Source organism: Berghia stephanieae, chromosome 13 (genome assembly GCF_034508935.2).
Source record: "Berghia stephanieae isolate SIO BIC M18660-M18661 chromosome 13, UCSD_Bste_1.3, whole genome shotgun sequence".
NCBI lineage: Eukaryota > Metazoa > Mollusca > Gastropoda > Nudibranchia > Aeolidiidae > Berghia > Berghia stephanieae.
In genome coordinates, this window is record NC_088372.1 from 14,604,440 (window position 1) to 14,627,897 (window position 23,458).

At 33.7% G+C, this 23,458-nt stretch overlaps 1 protein-coding gene across 1 annotated transcript; it reads right to left on the bottom strand.

Annotated features, from left to right (window-relative positions):
* Positions 1-349: 349 nt before the first annotated feature.
* On the bottom strand, positions 350-22,185 carry LOC144958916 (pleckstrin homology domain-containing family A member 8-like). The gene is made up of 11 exons (XM_078891214.1): positions 22,066-22,185; positions 20,211-20,327; positions 15,692-15,850; positions 14,981-15,099; positions 13,961-14,134; positions 12,258-12,298; positions 11,507-12,010; positions 10,298-10,383; positions 8,949-9,138; positions 5,956-6,088; positions 350-3,973 (listed from the first exon to the last, which is right to left on the bottom strand). Exons 1-11 carry the CDS (start codon positions 22,136-22,138, stop codon positions 3,755-3,757), a joined length of 1,815 nt encoding a protein of 604 aa, XP_078747340.1. The 5' UTR covers positions 22,139-22,185; the 3' UTR covers positions 350-3,754.
* Between the last annotated feature and the right edge of the window lie 1,273 nt (positions 22,186-23,458).

A 23,458-nucleotide genomic window follows, 5' to 3' on the forward strand; every position in this document is an offset into this window, starting at 1 on the left:
AAAATTTAAAAAAAAAAATTGATCCTTGAAAGTCGTCTTTTTATTTTATTTTTTTTTGGGGGGGGGGGGGGGGGGGGGTTTTGGCGTTCTCCACCAAAAAATACTCCCAAAACTTAATATTTGGAAAAACTAAGGAAAGAAATTTCGCTTTCATCAGTTTTTCTGGGTTGAATTGTATAAGGAAAAATAAAGCACCAAAAATTATAGTAGTTATAGCTTTTTAAAATGTCGAAACAGCGTGGGAAAAGTTGATACTCTGTTCAGCTTTGAGAAACTTTTTCTGCCATTCTATTAGAGCTAGACAGTCAGTTTTTTTTTTTTTTTTTTTTTTTTTTGGGGGGGGGGGGGGGGGGGGGGGGGGGAGAGGTTTATTTTACATTATTCAACAGATACAATCTGATGAAAACAAATATTTCCTTAGTTTTTTGGGGGTTTTTTTCAATTAATGTATTATGGGAGTAAAAAAAAAAAAAAAATAGCTCAAGGCACATCTTACAGACCTTGGGAGAAATGGTAAACAAAAGTACCTGATTCAAAGCCACCAATCATATAGGGGTCAGAGTATATTTTGGATTTTGTACTACAATGAAACAACACAATCATAATCAAGAAAAATAATTTGCATCAAACACCTCTGCTTATAAAATGGTGAAATTTTTTGTATTTTTTGTGGCCTTAAAAATATGAATGGATTGCATTAGCATGTCATTTTTGGTTTTGGAAATTTCATAGAAAATTGAATTCGTCAATAATCACTTCATCAAAATTAACATTTTATTAAAATCAATATACAATTTTCACCCCGATCCAAATTTAAGTCTATATACCTTTTTCATATGTGTAGAACGTGTTTGATGTACGTTGCAAAATAAATAAATTTGATTTTAAACTATTAAAATGTTTATCGAAACACTCCAAAATGCAACTCAAGTCAAAAAAGATTATCAAAACATTTTAGCTCCATTTGCTGTCATCCATTAAAAATTTTTTCACTCCGTTAAGTAGAATAGATTATCATAACCAATTGGATATACATACAAACAAAAGACCAAGGCAGACAAAAAAAAGACAACATAAAACACAATTATGAGAAAAATCTCTCTCCAATGTCGGAAAAATAAAAAATAAAAACATTGCAGGACAATTCTTTCATACCATATTTCTTATATACTTATATTAAAGAATTTAAAGAAGTAATTTCATGTCAAAAGCATATCGAAATTGGTGAAAGATGTTAAAATTTTCATGACACACTATCAATCTTCTCTTTCTTTTTTCTTACTTATTCAGAATCAAGAAATCTACTCCTAAAGCCAATAAATACAGTAATTATTTTTTTAAGGCAAGCAAAAGAAAAAGTTATTGCAATTGAATAGCTTTATTTCTACAGATTTTAAAAATTATCATTACTTCTTGTCATCTGAGAGATGTCCAGACAAAGAAATTACTCTAACCCATTCTTCGCTTTTTTTTTTCTTCAAAATTTTAAAATGGTAACAAGTCAATATTCTGATGAAATTCGGAAATATTGAAATACATAACTGACGTCTCAATGAGTGAAATAAATAAAAAAAATGTTGATGATATAATACACAATCATATTATATTCTCATAACAATTAATGTTACTGAAACTACCCGCAAAAAAAGTCTCAGGAAAAAAATAAATAAATAAATAAAGACAAAACAGCAAACAAAAATTATGTCACAAAGATTAAAATTGAAAGGATATGAATCATCAATGGGTAATGAACACACTGATGTGTTCAAAACTCAAACATATAAAGTGTAATTAATGGATGCTATAACCAATCATACATAATCCTTCCACACAACCATGTAATTTTCACTCATTCAATACTAAAAATCAATTACGAGGCAAAAGTGTTAAGGCTTAAACTTTTTTTTTTTAAACAAAAAACAATTCTAAATATTTACTTTGCAAAACTTATTGTTTTATATTTGATTTTAAATTTCTATTCAAGCCACAAAATGAGAATACAATATTCCTGCATTAATTATGTTAACCCTTTGATGACAAGACACTGTCTTTCAAATTGTAATTTATAACAACACCTCTCAGCCGTCAACTTTGGCTGCAAAATTAAACAACTTTTTTTTGTTGTTATTTAGAGCAATTTCCTAATCCAATTTGCAGACAAATGAATGACAACACAATATTCAATAAAATTCTATTCATTGAGTGAGCATTTCTCTTTTCAGATATAATAGTCTTAGAGTGTCATGGTATACAAAATATAGAATCCAATTCTTCAACACAAAACAGCCAACAGTTACCTATCTTTAATCATTCTGATTTTAGGATCAAGACCAGTCAAATATTGCCTTAACGTGTGAAAGTTACAATGTATAAATGTTTCGTTCAATGTTCCTGATGAAGGGATTGTGTTCCTTATTTTAAGCCCTTGCACTTCACCTTTCAGAGTTTAGTTGGGTTGTTTTCCCAACCAATTCAGTCCTCAGGTAATTTTCCTTTGTGTTTAATCCTTTAAGGCCTCTCATTCAAACCTTGACATCATATTTTCCCATATCACAAAAGAAGAGTTCCCTTTTATCAATCATGTCTTACATAGACAGCAACAAAACCTCTTAGCCGTCAACTTTTGCTGAAAAATCAAACAACTATTTTTTCTTGTTATTTAGAGAAATGTCTGTATCCAATTTGTAGACAAATAAATGATGACACAATATTCAATAAAATTCTACTTATGAGTGAGCATTACTCGTTTCATTGAAATAGAATCCAATCTTTAAGCAATTATCGATTCATATAATTTATTTTTCCCAGACAAAAATCTTTCACATTAGTGATTTCCATACTAAACAATAAAAATCATCACAATCTTTAACCTATTTCAAGATTTATACACAAACCTTGGAAAGAAAAAAATTAAAACAAAAAAGAATAATATATGAAAATTGGGTCATCACATTATAAATAATCAAACACTCAACTTTACGATAATCAATCTTAATGTCATCATCATCACCATCATTGATTGCTTGTTTTGTTTTGTTTTTAAGGGTTTTACGGCGCTTGCAACACATTTAGGTTATATCAGCGCCAGTAAAAAGGAAGAAAATGGGATAGTAAAAAGTTCTAGAATTACAATTAAAGCAGCCAAGAGAAAGTAAGACATAGGGGAACTGGGAACAAATAGGGATCAGATGTAGAATCCAAGAGCAAACCACCAATGTGCGTAGTCTGAGATCACCTATAAGTCTCATCCGGACAAGAGCACAAAATCCAACAAGGAGGAATACACTCAAATGCTTGCATTATACATTAAAAATAACAAATATAATAACACATAACAGAGAGATGATTTCAAGGGAAAAAATATCATCTCCCAAAACAATAACTATGCATTTGACTGTTTCCCTCTCAGTCAAGGACTCCGGCTAGGGTCGGGACAAAACCGAGCAATCCCACACCAAGACAAAGACAGAAAGCAAGTTGGAAAACAGATATAAGGGGATAGAAGACACGGTAAGTACCTCCCTGCCCACTATGGGAGGTAGGAACCCCACCCAGATCATTGATTGCCACACAGAAAAAGCTTTAAGTCATCATGAACATATATGGATGCCTCAACAAATGCCTCAATAACTGTGAAATCAGCATAGCCAATATCATAAAACCGAAATCTATTATCATCAGTTTCATCATCATAATCTCCACCATCGTCATCGTCAAACATTAATCATAATCATCATCATCATTATTATCACCATCATACTCTATCTGGATTGTCCAGGGAATGTAGTGTGTAGTAGTCATTGATCACCCTAATGACACGGTCCAAGTGCACAATGTACTCTTCAATGTCGGACAGGAGGGCGTGTTCAAATTGCCGTGTGGTGGAGGGAGGGATATTGTCTGGGTCGGTGTCCTCACCACAATAAAGATGATTGATGAACACATCCCTGTAAGGCAAGGCCTTCACCGCAACCTGAAAATTTCAACAACACAAAAATATGTCATTTTAAATCAATTTTCACATTGCTGTGTCTGTTATTTTCATCACTTGTTATTTTCGTTTAATCATCAATGTATTTTTATGATTCATCTCCTTCTTCGTATAACTCGACCATGGGTGCCAGTGAAAAAAAATTCCAGCCCTGAAAACCCAGATCCAGTTTGTGTGGCTATGTAATCTTGTGGTAAGACACTTGCTTTCGGATTGGAAGGTCCTGGGTTCGAGCCTCGCTCGGCGCATATTTGAGTCCTTGGAAAAGGCTCTTTACTCACATTCTCTCACCGTACTCAAGTGTAAAATGAGTACCTACCCATTACCTACATGTTAAATGTTGCTGTTGGTCAGGGACCCCTTGTAAAGCGCTTTGAGCATGTTTGGTGGATATTGCGTTATATAAAAGCTCAATTTAATTTTAAGATCCAAAATTTTTCCAACCCTGAAATTTGAAAATTCCTTTCTTTTAGATTTAAGATGTGATATAACCGGGAACGTGGTGCTGTGAAATTTTGTCAACCCGGAGTTCTGGGCTGGGCCCAAACTTGTGGCACCCATGAACTCTACTGAGTATTACCGTCAATGTGCTTATCCAAGATTAAAATAAAAATTATTTAAAAAATCATGAGCATTTATATAGCACAATATCCACAAAATGTGCTCAAAGCACTTTACAAGGGGGTTCCCAGCCAACTACAATATTTAACATGTCGGACGAGACATGACACCTGCTCCGATGGAGTCTAAGCTGATAACTCATTTTACACCCGAGTATAGTGGGAAAAATGTTAGTAAAGAGCCTTTCCCAAGGACTCAACTATGCCCTGCTCAGAGTGGGGATTTGAACCCTGGATCTTACAGTCCAAGGCGAGTGCTGTATCATAAGACCATATAGCAGCAGTTATGGTACTATCCTGATTGACTGCAGGGCAATCAGAGACTTTTAACAATCATTTGAAAATGGATCAGTAGGTATATTATTATTATCATTATTATTATTATTATTATTATTATTATTATTATTATTATTATTATTATTATTATTATTATTATTATTATTATTATTTTTTTATTATTATTTTTATTATTATTATTACTATTACTATTTTTATCATTATTATTATTATTATTATTATTATTATTATTATTATTATTATTATTATTATTATTATTATTATTATTACTACTACTACTATTAATATTATTTATAATTATAATTTGTAAAATCAGTAACAATGACTGTCAACATTAGTTGCAGTAATATTCAAAGTTTAATATCAGATATCCATTCATTCCATACACATCGTTTATGATCAACTGCCTCAATCTGGGATTAAATCTGGGTGAACAAGATCTGAGATTTTTATTGGAGGCCAAAAAAAATAATCTAAACTTTGAGTTCCAATTCATGACCTTCTATTGAAGAGAATGATTTTTCCTTGGTTTGGTAGAATGGGGGGGGGGGGGGGGGGGGGGGGGGGGGATAAATAAAATAAAAACATTTTTAAAAATCTTTTATAATTCTTAATTTTGTTATTTGCATTCATTCTCAAGCATCTACTTCATACTGACATACATACCATACAGACGACACATACTTGCAGGTCTGATAGCCGAACACAATCATGGGTTTGAATTAACATTCTTGTAATGGACAATATATTTTGCATTGGTTTGAGAGTCTTTCCATTACAACAATAAGCCCACAACAATTTGGGTTATCAGACCCGCAAAAAAGTTCATGTCGTACTGTACCCATATCTGGCAAATTGAATTATTTGGCTAAAGATCAAAATCAGGAGCAAATAAACTAAATTTGGCCATATTTGACTTCCGAGAAATCTGTAAAAAAGCAATCAATTAATGCTCTCAAGCCATTATTTTCCTGATGGGAAATGTTTCAATTTGTACTTCATTATCTAACTCTTATGAAAAAAACACGAGGTAACAAATACACTTACAGCGAAGACTCCCCTGACCACCCATCCATGGTAATTCTTCAACGTCCTATGATAAGCATTACTGGCACATGTAGACAGGTCCAGGCTGCCAGAACTAAACTCTCGGAGAAACTCTCGAATGAACTCCAAGCTCCTGTTATTTTAAAAAATATATATAGTTTAAAAATTTGAATAAGTTGTATTCTTTGATTTTTGAAGTTTCAATTTGTATCTAAATATACTAGGTACGGCATCATGTCTGAAACAAATGAGGCAATTTTTAGCATGATTAGCAGCTAGATGGTTGATAAGAATCATAACACGCTATTGTGGAATTGTGTCCTTGGATATGACACATTACACACATTACCCTACCCAGTGCAAAAGGGAATGAGTAGCTGGTTACTGGGAGTAATAGATATTGTATAAGAAAGCTAGTGCAAAAAGCGTACTCTAAAGTTTATGCGTGTGAAATGGAAATTAGATTCCTGACTTATCATAATTTCTCCAGAGAGTTTTACCATAATGAAGCATACAAATATGAAGTTTCTGCAATTCTTCCAATTTATGGAATTGGATATTTCCATCTTGTAACATCTAAATGGGTAAAAACACATATCCGTGTATCCGTCCACTGTTGGGAGATATTGTAAACTACTTGCACTTGGACTTGATCAATATGTTATTTGAATTTGCTGTACAGAAAATAGTCATTGTAAAGAGTATTTCTGAGTTGCCATGGCTTGGAGAAGTCATATATAAGACAGAGAAAGATTAACGAGTCAAGAATTGTCTTCAGAATTGTTTGTTTGATTTTAAGGGTTTTACGGTGCTTGCAACACATAGAAGTCATATCAGCATCAGTAAAAAGGAAGAAAATGGGTTAGTCAAAAGTTCTTGAACTACAATTAAAGCACCCAAGAAAAATTAAGACAATGGGGAATGAGTTCAAATAGGGGTCAAGTGCAAATTCCAAGAGCACACTATCAAGTGTACTTAGTTTGAGATCACCTAAATGTCTCATCCTGACACAAGCACAGCTCCCCACTAAGAGGAACACACTCAAGTGTTTACAAATTATGTATATGTAAAACATAAATAATACAGTGCATAAAAGGGAGATGATTTACAATGAAAAAAATATCATCTCCCAAAACTAACAATACATTTGATTGTTTCCCTCTCAGCCAGGGTATCCTGCCAGCGCCAGGACAAAACCAAGTAATCTCATCCCAAGACAAAGACAGGAAGCAAGTTGGAAAACAGATATAAGGGGATAGAAGACATAGTATATACCTCCCTGTCCACTATGGGAGGTCAGGAACTGCCAGACTAGAAAGATTGGTTGACTCTATCATTTATCAATGAAACACACTTAGATAAAGAATAGTAAATTTGGGACCAACAAGAGATGTTGACTTAAAGCAGAAGCTGATTTTAAGAGTGTTGACTTTATACAGATTCTACTGTAATTTTAAAACAAAATCAGTAACCCTGTTTTAAAATGTAATTTTCTAATTTGTGGAAGAGTGGCTGTATATAAGACTGTACAAAATGTCTTTTTTTTTTAATTAAGGCATTAAGGATGAAAATCCTTCTGTATGGATGTGAAACTTGGAATGCATCGCAGGATTTTCGTAAACAGGTACTTGTTTGTTTTGTTTGTTTTTAAGGGTTTTACAGAGCTTGCAACACATTAAGGTCATATCAGCGCCAGTAAAAAGGAAGAAAATGGGATAGTAAAAAGTTCGAGAATTACAATAAAGCATCCAAGAAAAGGGAAGACAAAGGGGAACTGGTTCAAATAGAAAACAGACGTAGATTCCAAAGCACTCTATCAAAGTACTTAGTTTGAGATTACTTAAAAGTCTCATCCAGACACAAGCACAGGTCCCCGCTAAGAGGAACACACTCAAATGTTTTACAAATCATAATATATAATATAAAGAAGGCATAATACAGTGCATAACAGAGAGATGATTTACAATGAAAAAAATATCATCTCCCAAAACTAACTATACATTCGACTGTTTTCCTCTCAGCCAGGGCATCTGGCCAGGACCAGGACAAAACCAAGTAATCTCATTCCAAGACAAAGACAGAAAGCATGTTGGAAAACAGATATAAGGGGATAGAAGACACAGTGTGTACCTCCCTGCCCGCTATGGGAGGTCAGGATCCCCACCCAGACAGGTACTTGTGTAAGCTACTCAGAATAAAATGGATGGACAGAATTAAGAATGAAGAAGTATGGAAAATAATGCAGCAGAAACCAGTGGGAGAGGAAATAGGAAGAAGACGATGGAGGTGGATTGGACACACCCTTAGAAAGTGATACTAAGCTTCTAGAAGCTGTGGACTGTAAAAAGTAAAAAACAAAAATTTTGTTCTATTTTTGAAGTTGTTATATTCATTTTTGTTTACCACTAAAATAAAGAAAGTAAAGGACAGGAACCCTCAGGGCAGAAGATCAAGGGGAAGGATACGGGGAACATGGAGAAGAGTTAAAGAAGCGTATATACAGAGAAGTGATAAGATATGGAATGAGGTTTCAAAAAGTTAGCTCAAGATAGAGAGGGATGGAAATTGTTTGCCTGTAGCCATACTCTGACCCTGGGTGAAAAATTGAGCTTTTGAGCTTTTTTTTTTTTATAGCGCAATATCCACTAAATGTGCTCAAAGTGCTTTACAAGGGGTCCCTGGTCAAAGGCAACATTTAACATGTAGGACGGGACATAACGCCTATAAGGCGATATTACAATTTTTCGAACAAAGAAGCTGTTAACAGCCAGGTACTCATTTTACTCCTGAGTACCGTGAGAAAATGTGAGTAAAGAGTCTTTTCCAAGGACTCAACTATGCGCCGAGCCCGAGGCTCGAACCCAGGACCTTCCGATCGAAAGCGAGTGTCACACTAGATCACATAGCCGCAAAAAGGCAATGATGATGATAATGGAAGATGAAAACAATTAGTTCGACAACTAAACAAAAACAAAAACAAGCAATATGGCTACCTTTTAAGCCAGAGCAGGGCAGAAGTAGCTGAGTTGGAGTGGGTGTGTTGTGAGTTGTCCAGTTCAGTCTGTACCATGGACTGTAAGGTGGTAAATGACTCTGGGTTGCTCTGCTGTTTCTGTTGGAGTTTCTTTATGTTTCCGGAAAAATCCATTTTCACTGGGGCAAAAGCTGTGCTATTTAATTTGTCTAGTATGAAAAATAAAATAATAAGAGACATATGCAAATCTAAGGGAAACAATTAATTCAGCTCGAATTTAAGTAATCAATATGAACATTAACGTAGTCTATTGCCTAGACGTTTAAAAAATTACGATACAAACTTTAGCAAAGAAGAAAATACATGAATACCTAGACAACTGGATACAAGTATACCAGATGAGTCTACCCACAACGAAACTAAAAATGTTGGTTATGCGATTGTAATATATTACCCAGATAAAAGCTGTGATAAAATCAACAATTCCTGCCAAAGTTCTTGCTCAAACCACGGGGCAGAGGCAGTTGCAATAGAGGCCTCACTGCGACACCTCTCCTTCGTACCCTACAAAACTACCCCAGACTGTCATCGTCACAGACTCCAAATCAGTTCTCCAAGCTCTGGATTCCGATAAATTTTCTTCGACCATCATAAGCTTCAAAAGCAGTGATGGATATACGTTTTGAGAATGCAAGCATAAAGGAAGAAAGCATTTAAATGTAAAATGCATGACAGTCATGGTAATTTACTATACAGATAATTGGGCATTATTAAAGACAAATGGGTTATTATACTTTTTTTTTTTTTTTTTATATTCATTTTCTCTCACTTTTTTTTTAAATGCCCATTTCGTTCATATTATATAATAAATAAAATTAAAACTTGAACATTTATACAGAGCAATATCCACTTAACGTGCTCAAAGCGCTTCACAAGGGGTCTCTAGCCACTTAACGTGTAAGGCGAGACAAACGCCACAGGTATTCATTTTACACCTGAGTACAGTAAGAGACTGTGAGTAAAGAGCCTTTTTCAAGGACCCAACTATATGAAGCTCACTGGCTGGACTTAAACGAAAGGACCTACCAATCCAAGGGTAAGTGTTTTACCACAAGACCAAAAAACAACACCTTTTAATCTTGAATAATGAATGATCTTGAAATAAAAGAGATCTGATATCACAAAACAAAATAAAAGCCATCCAAAACTTAAAACTGATTGGTTATCAATATTTCTATATCTTATATAAAAAACAAACAACAAATAAAAAATTCTAAGTTTTTTTAAAAAAAAGAAAAAAATAGGATATTTTAAAATTTATTCATCCCACCCCTACCCTGCCCTACCCCTAATGATTTCCTTCCTTACCAAATAAGGGAACAATACTGGTGCAGGCATCTAAGAATGGCGTTATTGGAACTAGCTTGTTTTCTTCTATCAACACACTTGAGAAACTGTTGAAATAAGCAAGAAAATACCAAATGATGGACCTTTACAGTGTATGAAATAAGGTTGAAATTACTTAATTGGAACACCAGCATTATGAGAACAATTTTCCAATCGAGCAGCATTCCAATAAACTGATTAAGTGGATGGTCGTCATAACTGGAACAAATTATTAAGGTTACAGATATTTGAAAACTCTTGTAACATTTGCAGTTGTTGTAATAAATGGATAACTAGAAAGATAAATAGCCTCTTTTCAGTTTTCAGTTGCTAGTCTAAAATGTTGCCTTCTATTTTTAACAGAACTCATCATTATGTGCATGTCCCCAAGATGACGGATGAAAAGAGAATGAGTGTCCAATTCTAATGACCACACCCGTATGGGAACTGTCATTACCTTGCACATCTAATATGTATTATGTTCCATTATCGACAACACATTTCATCCAACACTCACCCACAGCAAACAACTATTGCATCGATATCTGCAATTATAATAATCATTAACTCCTCCTCAAGACACTCAATTTGCTAAGTCTATGAAACAAAATAAAGGGAAATAAATTGAAAATGACTCATTGGCATTGTTGATTGTGAACCAGCAATAATACTAATATCATAAGTGACTTTTGTTTTAGAGTATAAAATTTTAGAAAGGAGAGTACATAAGTTTGATAAATCTCTGAAAATTATTCCACTTGATAAAAACCGATGTGCATTCTGAATATTAACCAGTGGAAATAATATAGAAAAAATTCTGTCACAGACAGATTATTCTAAATCAACTTTCCAGTTACCATCTTCGGCTGAACTAATTTTGTCTGTATTTCGGAATCAATTCAAAAAGGTATTTCTGCAATTCTTTTAGTGTCCTCATCTCAATTATTAAAAATCATACATCACATTTAAATTACAAAAAAAAAAAAAATGAGCTCCAGATCATTTAAACAGATCTTCCAAAATAAGTGAATTTCTTTGTCAGTGTATTAGTGTGTGTCTTTTTTTTTTGTATGTGTGTGTCTAATTGTGAATGTATGTGGCAAACGTTACAGAAATTGACCTAAAAGCCCCACTTTTAATCTCCTATAACAGAAAAAAAAGGGGACCCCCACCACTCTCAACTCGACTTACTCAGGTTTCATAGTGGAAAAAAAAGTTGAGATTTTGGCATCTATGGCATCTTTGAAGTCATCACCACACAAATCATCTGATGAGGTGGCTGTGGACAGAGCAGGGGTAGACTGCTGATGTAAAGGTGAGGTGTGATGGCTGTTTGTCATCCCTCCCACCTCCATTGGCATCGCTGAATCGTGACAAGTCGAGCCATTGATAACAACCGTCTCAACAGCAGTCGTGGATTGAGAGGAAACGGCTGAGGAAAACTTTTCCAGTTGCTGTTGTTGCATTGCAGTCGATGAAGATGAGGATGATGATGACGACGTTGTTGTTGTTGTTGCCGTAGCTAATACTGCTGAGACGTGTACTGGTGGTGGTGGTGAGGATGGCATTGCTGAGAGTGGGGATCCAATAGGTGAAGCTGATCGTGGGGTCATGAGGGGAGTTCTTGGTTGGTTGTTCTGATAGCTGTGGACTTTGATGCTGTCCTGTGAGCTGGAAGATGCCTGACGATGACGCCTGGGTTAAATGACAAAATAAAGATAAAAATGCAGATGTAATAAAATGGATATAGTACTGGTATCCATTGATGCTCTGAGGAATTTGGAAATAAATCATTCAATTCTGCAATTATTCATTTACATTAAAATTAATTAATTTCTGTTGTTTGCTGTTAAATATTAGCATAAAATATGATTATATAAATCAAATCAATATTAGTACAGTATGTTAAATATTTTTGCTCATTAGGAATTATATGGCATACTTCTCTACAGGAGTTCTGTTGGTGATGACAGATCTGGTACCCTGAAAAAAAAAAAATTTTTGAATAAAAAATGTAAAATTCTCCAAAAAAAAATAGTAGTAGTAGTAGTAGTAGAAGAAATAGTAGTAATAGTTGTAGTAGTAGTAGTAGTAGTAGTAGTAGTAGTAGTAGTAGTAGTAGTAGTAGTAGTAGTAGTAGTAGTAGTACTAGTGGTAGTAGTAGTAGTGGTAGTAGTAGGAGTAGTAGTAGTAGCAGTAATAGTAGTAGTGGTAGTAGTAGTAGTAGTAGTATTCATAGTAGTTGTAGTTGTAGTAGAATTGGTAGTAGTTGAAGTAGTAGTAGGGGTAGTAATGGTAGAAGTAGTATTAAAAGAAGACGAAAATAAGTCAGAAAGAGTCAGAATGCCAATGGAGCCAGATTTTATCCTGCTTTTACGTTGTAAAAAATACTTGTTATCCTTTGTATGGGACACTAGACTATGAAAAAGCACTTTCCAAACAATGTCTGATTCACCTAGTAACCCAAATCTCCTGGGTGGAAAAGGAGTTCAGAATAAAAACACATCGTATTCTGACAAAACGATAATATTTCTGAAAGAGGTTTTCTATTGAGAGTTTGCAAAGATGATTGGAAGCTTGCAAAGATGATTGAGATCAGAATTTGAAACTGAATGCAGAATGTTAGGGAAAAATCTTTCAAAAAATCACTTGGTTCTCCTTTAAATCCCCTCAGCAGTCAGTCAGTGTATCAAACCTCAGTGACTGGGAAGCGTGATGCACAAGCATAAGGATATGAATAAAAGGACAACTGATAAAAATAAATAGAGAATAAATGAATCAATGAGCCGGAAGGCCCATGGAGCCAGAATTTATCGTTTTCATTACCACTAAGAAAACAACAACGATTGCTAGCTATCCTTTGGATAAAATGCTAGTCTATCACCATTGCAGCAGGGTATTTTGTGCCAGATCTAACAAAACTCGGCTAGACAATCACTCCTAGGTGAGCAATAGGGTCAGGTAAAAAAATCTCAGCACATGGGATCAATATTGTACCCTTTACTTGTTAAGCAAGTGCTATACCAACTGAGCTATCACAACCCCAAAATTGATTAAATGAAGGATGTCAAATGCTACTGTATGCGCTTAGAATTTTTATTTTACATCAACGATAAGACTTTTGGACATAGGCATCACCTGAGTAAGACATTCCACAACAAATCATGGGGAAAAAAAAACAACCTATGTTTGAGCCCTACTTTTAGCCATCCTCTACATTATTTGGTCAAAATTAATCATCTCAACTTGTTCACATCAATGAAATCTTTATTCAACTGATTATATTCCAGGCCACTGATACAAAAGCATGTGAAAAGGACATAAGATAAGTAGGGCTAGAAGAGACAGCAAATGAGGGTGGGAGATATTGTGCCCCATCCCCTGGCTATATACATCGATAAATCGTTACATAGAGTGTTATGCCATGAACTATTTCTATATGAAAAATGCCAATAAGATTTCCCATTTAGTAATAAATAAAATAAGTTTGATTTTTCATTTCACATTTCCATCATTATATTGCCATTGTCATAAGATAAAAATATTCAACATCATAAATTATTCTCATCTAAACAATCACAAAAAAAAAAAAAACAAAAAAAAACCCCAGAAACAACACACATATACACACTATTAAACCCTCACCGGAAGTCTCAGAACGTTAGACCTGGTAGGCGAATGTGGAATGGCTGCGTCAAGGACGTGTTGATGAGGGGTATCAAACATGGGTGTGTTGGACATCAATTTCATACAGTCTTCTAGAGTAGAGATGAATGTGTCGCATGTTGCTCCAATCAATGAGGCAGACTCAGACAATTTCTACAACATACACAAAATCAATACAATAATCTTAAAATAGATTTTTAATTTTATCCCCTCAAAAAAAAAACAGCATTGTGAAAAAAAAACTTTAAAGCTTAATTTCAGAAAAAGTAAAAATCCTTGTGGGGAAGACTGGAGTTACCGTAACCAGTTTTTAATTAATTTTGTGGAACCTTGACACGGAGACAAAATGGCAGAATAGGGGAGACATTGTAGTGTAGTACTCATACTTGGGTTCGAGGTTCACTGTCAGCATCTCATCTTTAACATTTTTATTTGAACAAGAACTTTAATTATTACTCATTTTGAGGCCCAGAACTGTAACTAATGGATGATTTATTTCAGTATTTCATTAAAATTAAAATAGAGCAACAAAATATTCTGGGTTGAATAAAAAGAATTCTTATTTTACATCAACGATAAGACTTTAGGACATAGGCAGCACCTGCGTTAGACATTCCACAACAAATCCTGGGAATAAAAAAACAAACCTATGTTTGAGCTCTACTTTTAGCCATCCTCTACATTATTTGGTCAAAATTAATCATCTCAGCTTGTTCACATCAATGAAATATTTATTCCTGAAACTGAGTATATAGAAATAGTGTCAGGTAGTAGTACCACCAAACTTATGTGAAACGGATCTTACATTTTGGGTCTAAAATTGCTTGAAAAATAAAAATAAAAATTTCTTAAAAAATAAAATTTTAAAAATTATTAAAGTTCTGTAAAATAATTTTTAAATGAAGAGAAGACAAATACCTAAAAATTTAGAAAACCATGTGAATGGATGAATAGAAGAAGAAATAGAAAATAACCCCTCAATCAACCAAAAACACTCACATTAACTTCCAAGTTTTCATTGGAGGACATTTCCTTTACGGAATGAACTTGCTGCATCAATAAATCACAGTAGAGTCGCAATTCAGATTTCTTTACCCTCACTTGGTCTGGTAGAGCATCTGTATTGTAAAAGGAAATCGGTTTTATCTTAAGAAGACAATCATAATAAGAACCACCATCATCATCATCATCATCATCATCATCCGTTACTACATATGATCATATTTGATAGGACAAAAAGACTACATTAAAAAGCTTTGTTTTCCAAGGAGGAGATATCTAAAAATGATACACTTATTTTTAAAAATTATTAGAAAAAGAAAACAGTATTAAAAATAGTTTAAAAATTAATTTGTTAAGTAAGTATTTTTCTTTAATGGTAATGTGTCAATACAATAAGAACAAACAATATTATTATTATTATTATTATTATTATTATTATTATTATTATTATTTTATTTTATTGACAGCATGATTAAAATAATAACAATCACCATTATTACATAATTGTTATCATCATCATCATCATCATCATCATCATCATCATGTCTTTTTTTTAATATTATTATTATTATCATTACCATTATTTATTAGTATTGTCATCAAAGACATTTGTCAATTGAAGCACATATCAATTGTGACTAGAAGAGCTGTATAAGAATACTTCAACTAGGCAACACCAGACAGTTTGTAACCAGATACTACACCTACCAGCTTCTTTCTTGGCAGCACTGGTCTCACTGAAGGAAGCCTTAGAGCTACCAAGGGCAATAAGCCACGACTGCCTGTCCTGGGTACTTCCTGCTTTGACGTAGTAATGCTGCTCTCCCGGTATGATCAGATCTAGGCGTGACATGTCTGTCTGGTGGACTGTCATTGTTTTTGGGGGTTTCAAAAAGAAAGAGGTAGAATGTGATGATGATACGTTTTTCACTGGGTCAAGTCAATGCAAAATTTCAATCAAAGAAAAAAATCACAAAAAAAAAAATTCTTTCAATTCTGAATGAATTCGTTTATGAAAAATAATTGCACACTCTTTCAAAAATATCACAGTTAAAATAATACAATATAAATTTGTGCTTAGAATATCTATTCTCTGCTTTAAAAAAAAAAATTTTCAGAGATTGTCTTTTTCAGGCCACCCTCTCTAATGTTTAAACGTTTATGTAATTAAATTGCATTTCTGTGTTTTCACCCTGCTTCTTGCGCTTCACAACGCTTCATTTATTCCCCCAACAGGCCACAGGTCACGAAATTTCTATTTCTAACAGTAGATAGGCCACCGATTTAGAGTCTTTTATGTATCAGCATTTTAAAATATCTATTCAATCTACATAAAGTATTCATTCCCACCTGAGCTTAGTGGTGTTTCCAGTGTTTTATCCAAGGAAACAATGAAGGAGCTAGAGTTTGATAATCTCTGTCACCCTGCTGATCATTGACCATTGACCATTCTTGACATCACAAACCATAAACCATTATGTAGTTCTCTGATAAAACACTTTTTTGTCCTTCATTTTGGCCAGAAAACTTTTACTTTGAATATTGATCAAATAAGATGGCTCCAATCTAATCAAAAAGCATCAAACATGAGACTTCTTGAACTTCTTCAACTTCTTTGACAGTCGGAGATTGTTTTAATCCATCGACATATCAGGGCAAAATGAATTTTTAAAAGTGTTAATTAAGAGCAAAATCAGCAATATTTAAATTTGCTCAGAGACCAATTAAAAATGTCTTTATAGATATATATTTTAGTACAATTTTTTTTTAATGAAGGGAGAAATTGAAAATCAACGGTTTTGTGGGTTTGCTTTTTTTATTCTTATTTTTTTTCTGTTGGTATTAACACGGATTTTGTACTATTTGTAGAGATAGAAAAATAGTATAGGCAATAACAATTGCTTACTATAAAATGCTAGTAAATGCAAGAGTGGTTTCTGTCAGACCTTGAAATAGATGAGTAGAAAAAGAGTCCAGGAAAAAAAATCTGACTTATGGACTAAAAACAGTTCAGTTCGGTTAACTACAGTTGACTCAAGGCCCTATGTCAAAGAGCTGCCAACCTACACGCATTGTGTCCTTCCTGTTTTCAAAGTTTAAAAAATGATAATTTTACTTTCATTTCAAGACACATGATGCGATAGATAATCAACTAATACATGTCATAACTTATTGGACTACATCAGGTTAGCAGGGGGCAGGAGGACATGAACGATATGTTATAAGGAACAAGGCCTCTCTTGCTATTCAAATGTATCATTCCTCATCCTTTGTATATGTCGGAATACAAGAGAACTAAACAGTTCCAATGGTTGATCAGGGTGTTCATCAGTTGCAAAGTTGGTTTGATCTGTAAGCCTTGATTGAAAAAGTCAGCTTTTGGTCAGAAATCGGTTTTGGTGGTAGGAAAAATCAATATATATTGATTCAGAAAAAAAATAAATAAATAATAAAAACAATTCTTGATTGTGAGTAGCTATACTCTTCAAAGAGATGTGAGAAAGAAGAAACGTGCTATAGTCCATCCCCATTGAGTCTGAGATTGACAGAAAATGAGAAAGCATTGAATTGAGTAAAAGCACAGGAGCTTCACATTTTGCTGTGTATAAGTTTTTGCTGATTTATAAGTTTGTTTACTAATTAAAGGTTCGCCTTAATTTTGTTTTTACTACAGTTTTATGACACCTTTTGGCCCAACAATGTTGTAGGAGTTTTGAGGATTTAGTGGAATTTTTTTAGGTAGGACATTAGTGAGACAGCCTTTTGATGCCACTTTTTTCTCAATTTCATATTATAGTATTTTGTAAGTTTTCTCAAATTGACATTCCGGACAAAATTACTGACTAAAATATGCTTCATATGTCATATTGGTATGTTATCCTATTGCCATTTGAATGTATTTCCTTGAAAAATAATTATTTCATTACCATTGCTGTGTATAAGTTTTTGCTGATTTATAAGTTTGTTTACTAATTAAAGGTTCGCCTTAATTTTGTTTTTACTACAGTTTTATGACACCTTTTGGCCCAACAATGTTGTAGGAGTTTTGAGGATTTAGTGGAATTTTTTTAGGCAGGACATCAGCAAGAAAACTCTCTATACTAGTGGAAACAAAAAAGATCTGAAAACAAAACAAAAAGAGATAAAGAGGGTAATATCTAGTTGTAGAGATAAGTACAAAAATAAAATTGAAAAATGCTTTTCTTCTGGGGATATACGGGACACGTGGCGGGGGCTTAAAACTGCTGTGAACTATAATCCAAAGCCCACGATTATATCAGAAGATATCGAAATTGAAACTTTAAATAAATTTTATTCACGTTTCGACACAGCAAACAAATTTGATATTGAAAATGAAAAACATAAATTAGACAGGGCTTTGGAAGATGAAATGACTATTGAGGTCAGTGAAGAGGAAACGAGATTCGTATTTTCGAAACTAAACGAGAGGAAGGCTGCTGGGCCGGATGGATTGAAAGGAAAACTATTAAAGGAATGTGCCCACCAGCTTTCCCCCATTTATACACATATTTTTAACTGGTCCCTCCAATGCGTTTCGATCCCTGAAATTTGGAAAACTTCAAAAATTATTCCTGTTCCAAAAAAAGAAAAACTTGAAACTATGAACGATCTCAGACCTGTTGCACTGACTTCAATAGTCATGAAATCTTTAGAAAAACTTGTTCTTGTTAAAATTAGGAATCAGTTTATGCCATTGAGTGATAGTCATCAATTTGCTTACAAACCAGGACGTGGCGTAGAGGATGCCATTTTGCTGTTTACAAACAACATCTACAGGCATCTAGATCACGCTAGGAGCTATTGCAGATTGCTTTTTGCAGATTTTTCTTCAGCGTTCAATACAATGCAACCTCAGTTGGTTGTTCAAAAATTGACTAGTCTGAATTTAAACAAGTATATAATTGCTTGGGTGCTCGAATTTCTTACGGAGAGAGCACAATATGTTCAATTAGGACAAAACAAATCTTCCTGTATAACTACAAATACTGGTGCTCCTCAGGGTTGTGTATTGTCCCCTGTATTATTCACAATATACACGAATGACTGTAGAAGTCAAAACCTGAGTGTACCTTTAATAAAGTTTGCAGATGACACCGCTCTTCAAGGCCTCATAACAAATGGCAACGAAGTGGCTTATAGGCAAGAAATTGATAGATTTGTGTCTTGGTGTGATGCCCACCACCTAGAGCTTAACATAAGCAAGACAAAGGAGCTAGTGATTGACTTTAGGAGAGTGAAGGAACCGATAGAACCGTTAAAATTAAAGGACCAATTCGTCCAGCGAGTTCCTCACTACAAATACCTTGGTGTAACGATTGATGACAGGCTCAAGTGGGATGAACACTTGAAAATAATTAGGCATAAGATGTGCAGACGTACATATTTTTTATCAAAACTCTCTCAGTTTAGAATAGATAAAACCCTCTGCACATTATTTTATAGAGCAGTCATCGAAAGTGTTTTGTCATTTTGTATAACAGCTTGGGGAGGCAATTGCTTAGCAGTGGAAAGGAACAAAATAAATTCAAATATTAAAAAATCCATTAAACCTATATAAATGATGTTGACGATGTAGATCTTTTATACGAGAAATTTTGTATAAATAAAATAACTAAAATATTAAATGACCAGTATCATCCACTAAGACCATCAATTATTATGTCAGAAAGAAGTGGTCGCCCTTTCTCTATTTCAACGAAAACAGAGAGACACCGAAAATCTTTTCTGCCGTCCAGTATTAGGCTTTATAACAACAAGCAATAATCATTTTATATAATTATTTCTCATTTTTACTTTAAAAAAATATAAATATTAATTTATTAATTTATTTGTTTTGCAATCTTTTCAATTTTCAATTTATAGTGACAGTTTTAACTATTTTACAGTGTTTGAAATTATTCATATTATAAAGCGCAGCTCTGGTTATAGAGCTGCTCCTTTTTTATATATATACATCCTATTTCCATTGTATTTTTATCTTATGTGTAAATTATAACACGTCTGTACAAAAAATTTCCTTTTTGGGATGCAATAAAGTATTATTATTATTATTATTATTATTATTATTATTACCATTAATAGCCCTGTTGAATCATATTTTTCCGTCATATAAAGAGCACTGCAGCACATGTTGGTGTTAGCCTGTGCTAGAGAAGTATATTATCATTTATTACATTTAAGCTTGTCAGTCTGAACCCTCACTCACCAACTATGTCGCACACAGCCATCTTAATGGACCCTTTGCAACCATTGTTCACGTCTTCTTGTGATTTGTAATAGGACAACACACCATTGTCTAATACAAACCATCTTGGTTGCCAACCTTAATCAATAGAGAGAAGAAATAAAATGTACATATCATTAAAAATTGAATTTAATTACATATGTATATAAATATATATATATATATATATATAATATATATATATATATATATATATATATATATATATATATATATATATATATATATATATATATATATATATATATATATATATATATTGAATCGTGTTTGATACAACAAAACAACTCAGTCCTGACGATGGCAAATTAAGCCTGAAACATTAATGTAGACTGTCTCAAACATTGTGGTAAATATTTTAAAAAATAATATATATATATATATATATATATATATATATATATATATATATATATATATAATATATATATATAGATAGATATAAATATATATATATATGTGTGTGTGTGTGTGTGTGTGTGTGTGTGCATAGTGTATGAGTGTGTCTTTGTGCGTGTGTGTGAACACTTTATAATTAGAAAACTCTAACCTCAAGGGTGTAACTGTAGAGCATTTTTTAGCAGAGCATTTATATAGCCCAATATCCACTTAACGTGCTCAAAGCGCTTTACAAAGGGTCCCTGGCCAACAGCAACACGTATATAGAACGAGACATGAAGCCTGCTAGGCGATATGACATTTTTTCTGACAGACAACACTGTTAATGGCCAGGTACTCATTTTACACCCGAGTACAGTGAGAGAATGTGAGTAAAGAGCCTTTTCCAAGGACTCAACAAGACTAGAACCCAGGACCTTCCGATGGATGGGACATTTATCTCTTGCAACGTTCTGTAAAAAGAAAACGGAATTTAAAAAATAAAAAAAAAGTGGCGGAACCAGGATTCGAACCCACAACATCGATTCTGGTAAAACTTCCAGGGCAGACGACTAAACCATTCGGCCATGACACCCACTTCGAAGTCAACGCATATTGAGTATGTGTAGTAACAATTGATTTAATGTTGGTTAATTTTATGTTTTTATTTATAGATATTTTATTAACTTTCCTTATTTCTATGGTGTGCATTTGGAAACATTCCATATTCTGGAATGTGGATAATTGTTTAAAATTAAAAGAGCGGAGTTTCAATATGTGTCTGGGGATAACGAATTTTCGTTATCCCCAGACAGGCAGCTGGGGATAATCACAGCGTAACATTTAATAGATGCACCTCAAGCCTCAACAAGACGACCCATCTAAAACTAAAAGAAACGAACCTAAATTCTCCGCCTTCATCTAATGATGTCATCTCTATTATTATTATACTGGACTGGATTGCATGTCATGACACCACATTTTTACTTTTACTTCTTACGTATCCTGTAACTTGTAATTGTAACTCTAAACTCTAACCAACTAACCACCCTACTAGACTACTCAAACTCAAACTCTCTATCTAAGACTATCTTAATCTTAGTCTTAGTCTTACGAAATAATGGGAGGGGGGGGTGGGGGAATTGACAAGTCAAGTCAGAGCCACAATAACCACAAAAACTGAAATGGATTAGTTTTTGTTTTTTAACTGATGATGTTGATGATGATGATGATGATGATGATGATGATGATGATGATGATGACGTTTGTTGTCTGGATTTCTATTTCTTCAGTATCAGTTCAGCAGAGATAACCATAACTCTTATTGGTATAGTGGACGTTTTTATTTTTGTGCCGATGGCAGTTCACTCAAAAGTAAACGCTTAACGTTGAGCAGTTTACATATATATAATTTAGAATTAACGCAAGAGAAATATACCTGAAAGATAGTTGGTCCATTTCAATAACACACCCTCCATGATTATTGTTTTTTTGTTGTCAAACGTCAACATGTAGAGATGGGCCGCTGGCTCCGGTTTCTCCCCGTGTCCAATAAAAGTGTTTCCGTACGTCGAAAAGTGAGTGTATAATGCATAAGCATATTATCTTTAATAACAAGAAATAAAGTGAGTAGAGAAGTGCCAGAGAAAAATAGAGAATAAAATCTATTTTTCAATTCTCCATTTAATCCGGTGCTTCTCTACTCTACGTGAAAAAGAAATCCTGACCCCCCTCCTCCCCAACCCCAATATATTTCCCTTTCAATTTGAAACGCAACGACTGCCTTCTCTTTTCATTGTCGAAATGGATAATCCATTCGGAAGAGACCTTTATAATTTCTACACCAAAGCTGCAAAATCGCAACAAACCTCTTTTCCAATAGGTTGGTTGCAAAGACAGTTTGAAATGGAAACTCTAACATCGATCGAGATGTCCCAGGGGAAAATCGATAGAAGGTCCTCAAGTGAATTTTTATCCGAAAAATAATTAGCGTTCAAAGTGACGTTATGAGAAAAAGAAGTACTTTTATTCACTGAGATGTTGTAAATTTTAGAATGAAATAAAAATGGGAAATTAACACCAACAAAACATTAGGAGCGTGCACTCCTTTGATATGTCTTACATAATTAATATGTAATAATAATGTTATGTCGCTAAGTTATTAAGTTTTCTAATCCTACACTTTTTCTTATCTAACATATGTCTACTATATCATATTATTATCTGAATTTAAAATCAAACTATTGACTTTCTGTACCTGGTTTACCCCGACATTGATATCGTTTTTCCCGGTCAAATGTCCTATTAGATGGTTCATAAATCCATCTTGCAAGTTCAAATGACAATATACAGATTTAGCAAGTTCAAGTGTCAATTAAAGATTTTAACATAGGCGATGCTAATAGAAAGTTCAAATGTCCACCCATTGCAAACTTTAATTTAGCAAGTTCAAATGTCCACCCATTGCAAACTTTAATTTAGCAAGTTCAAATATCCTCAAAACAAAACGACTGTTTGAATGTACCTGGTTACAAGTGACGTAATCGTTCTCGGTATCCATTCTTGATTGTATTGTCATAATTTGTTTGTCCTTGGAAATCAAATAAAAGTTTGATACCTTCTATTAACAGAACTTGTTCAACAGAGATTATATTGCTTTTGAGATATCATGAATAGCTACACTCGAAGACAAAACAAAGCTGTATGACGCATTTCAAAGAGGTGAAAATTATATAGAGTTTGCTCGTTTGCTGATCATCATTTAAATTTTTTCCTCCATCATGTGAGTGAAAATACAGCGGCTAGTATGATTTTTGACAACACAAGAGCGC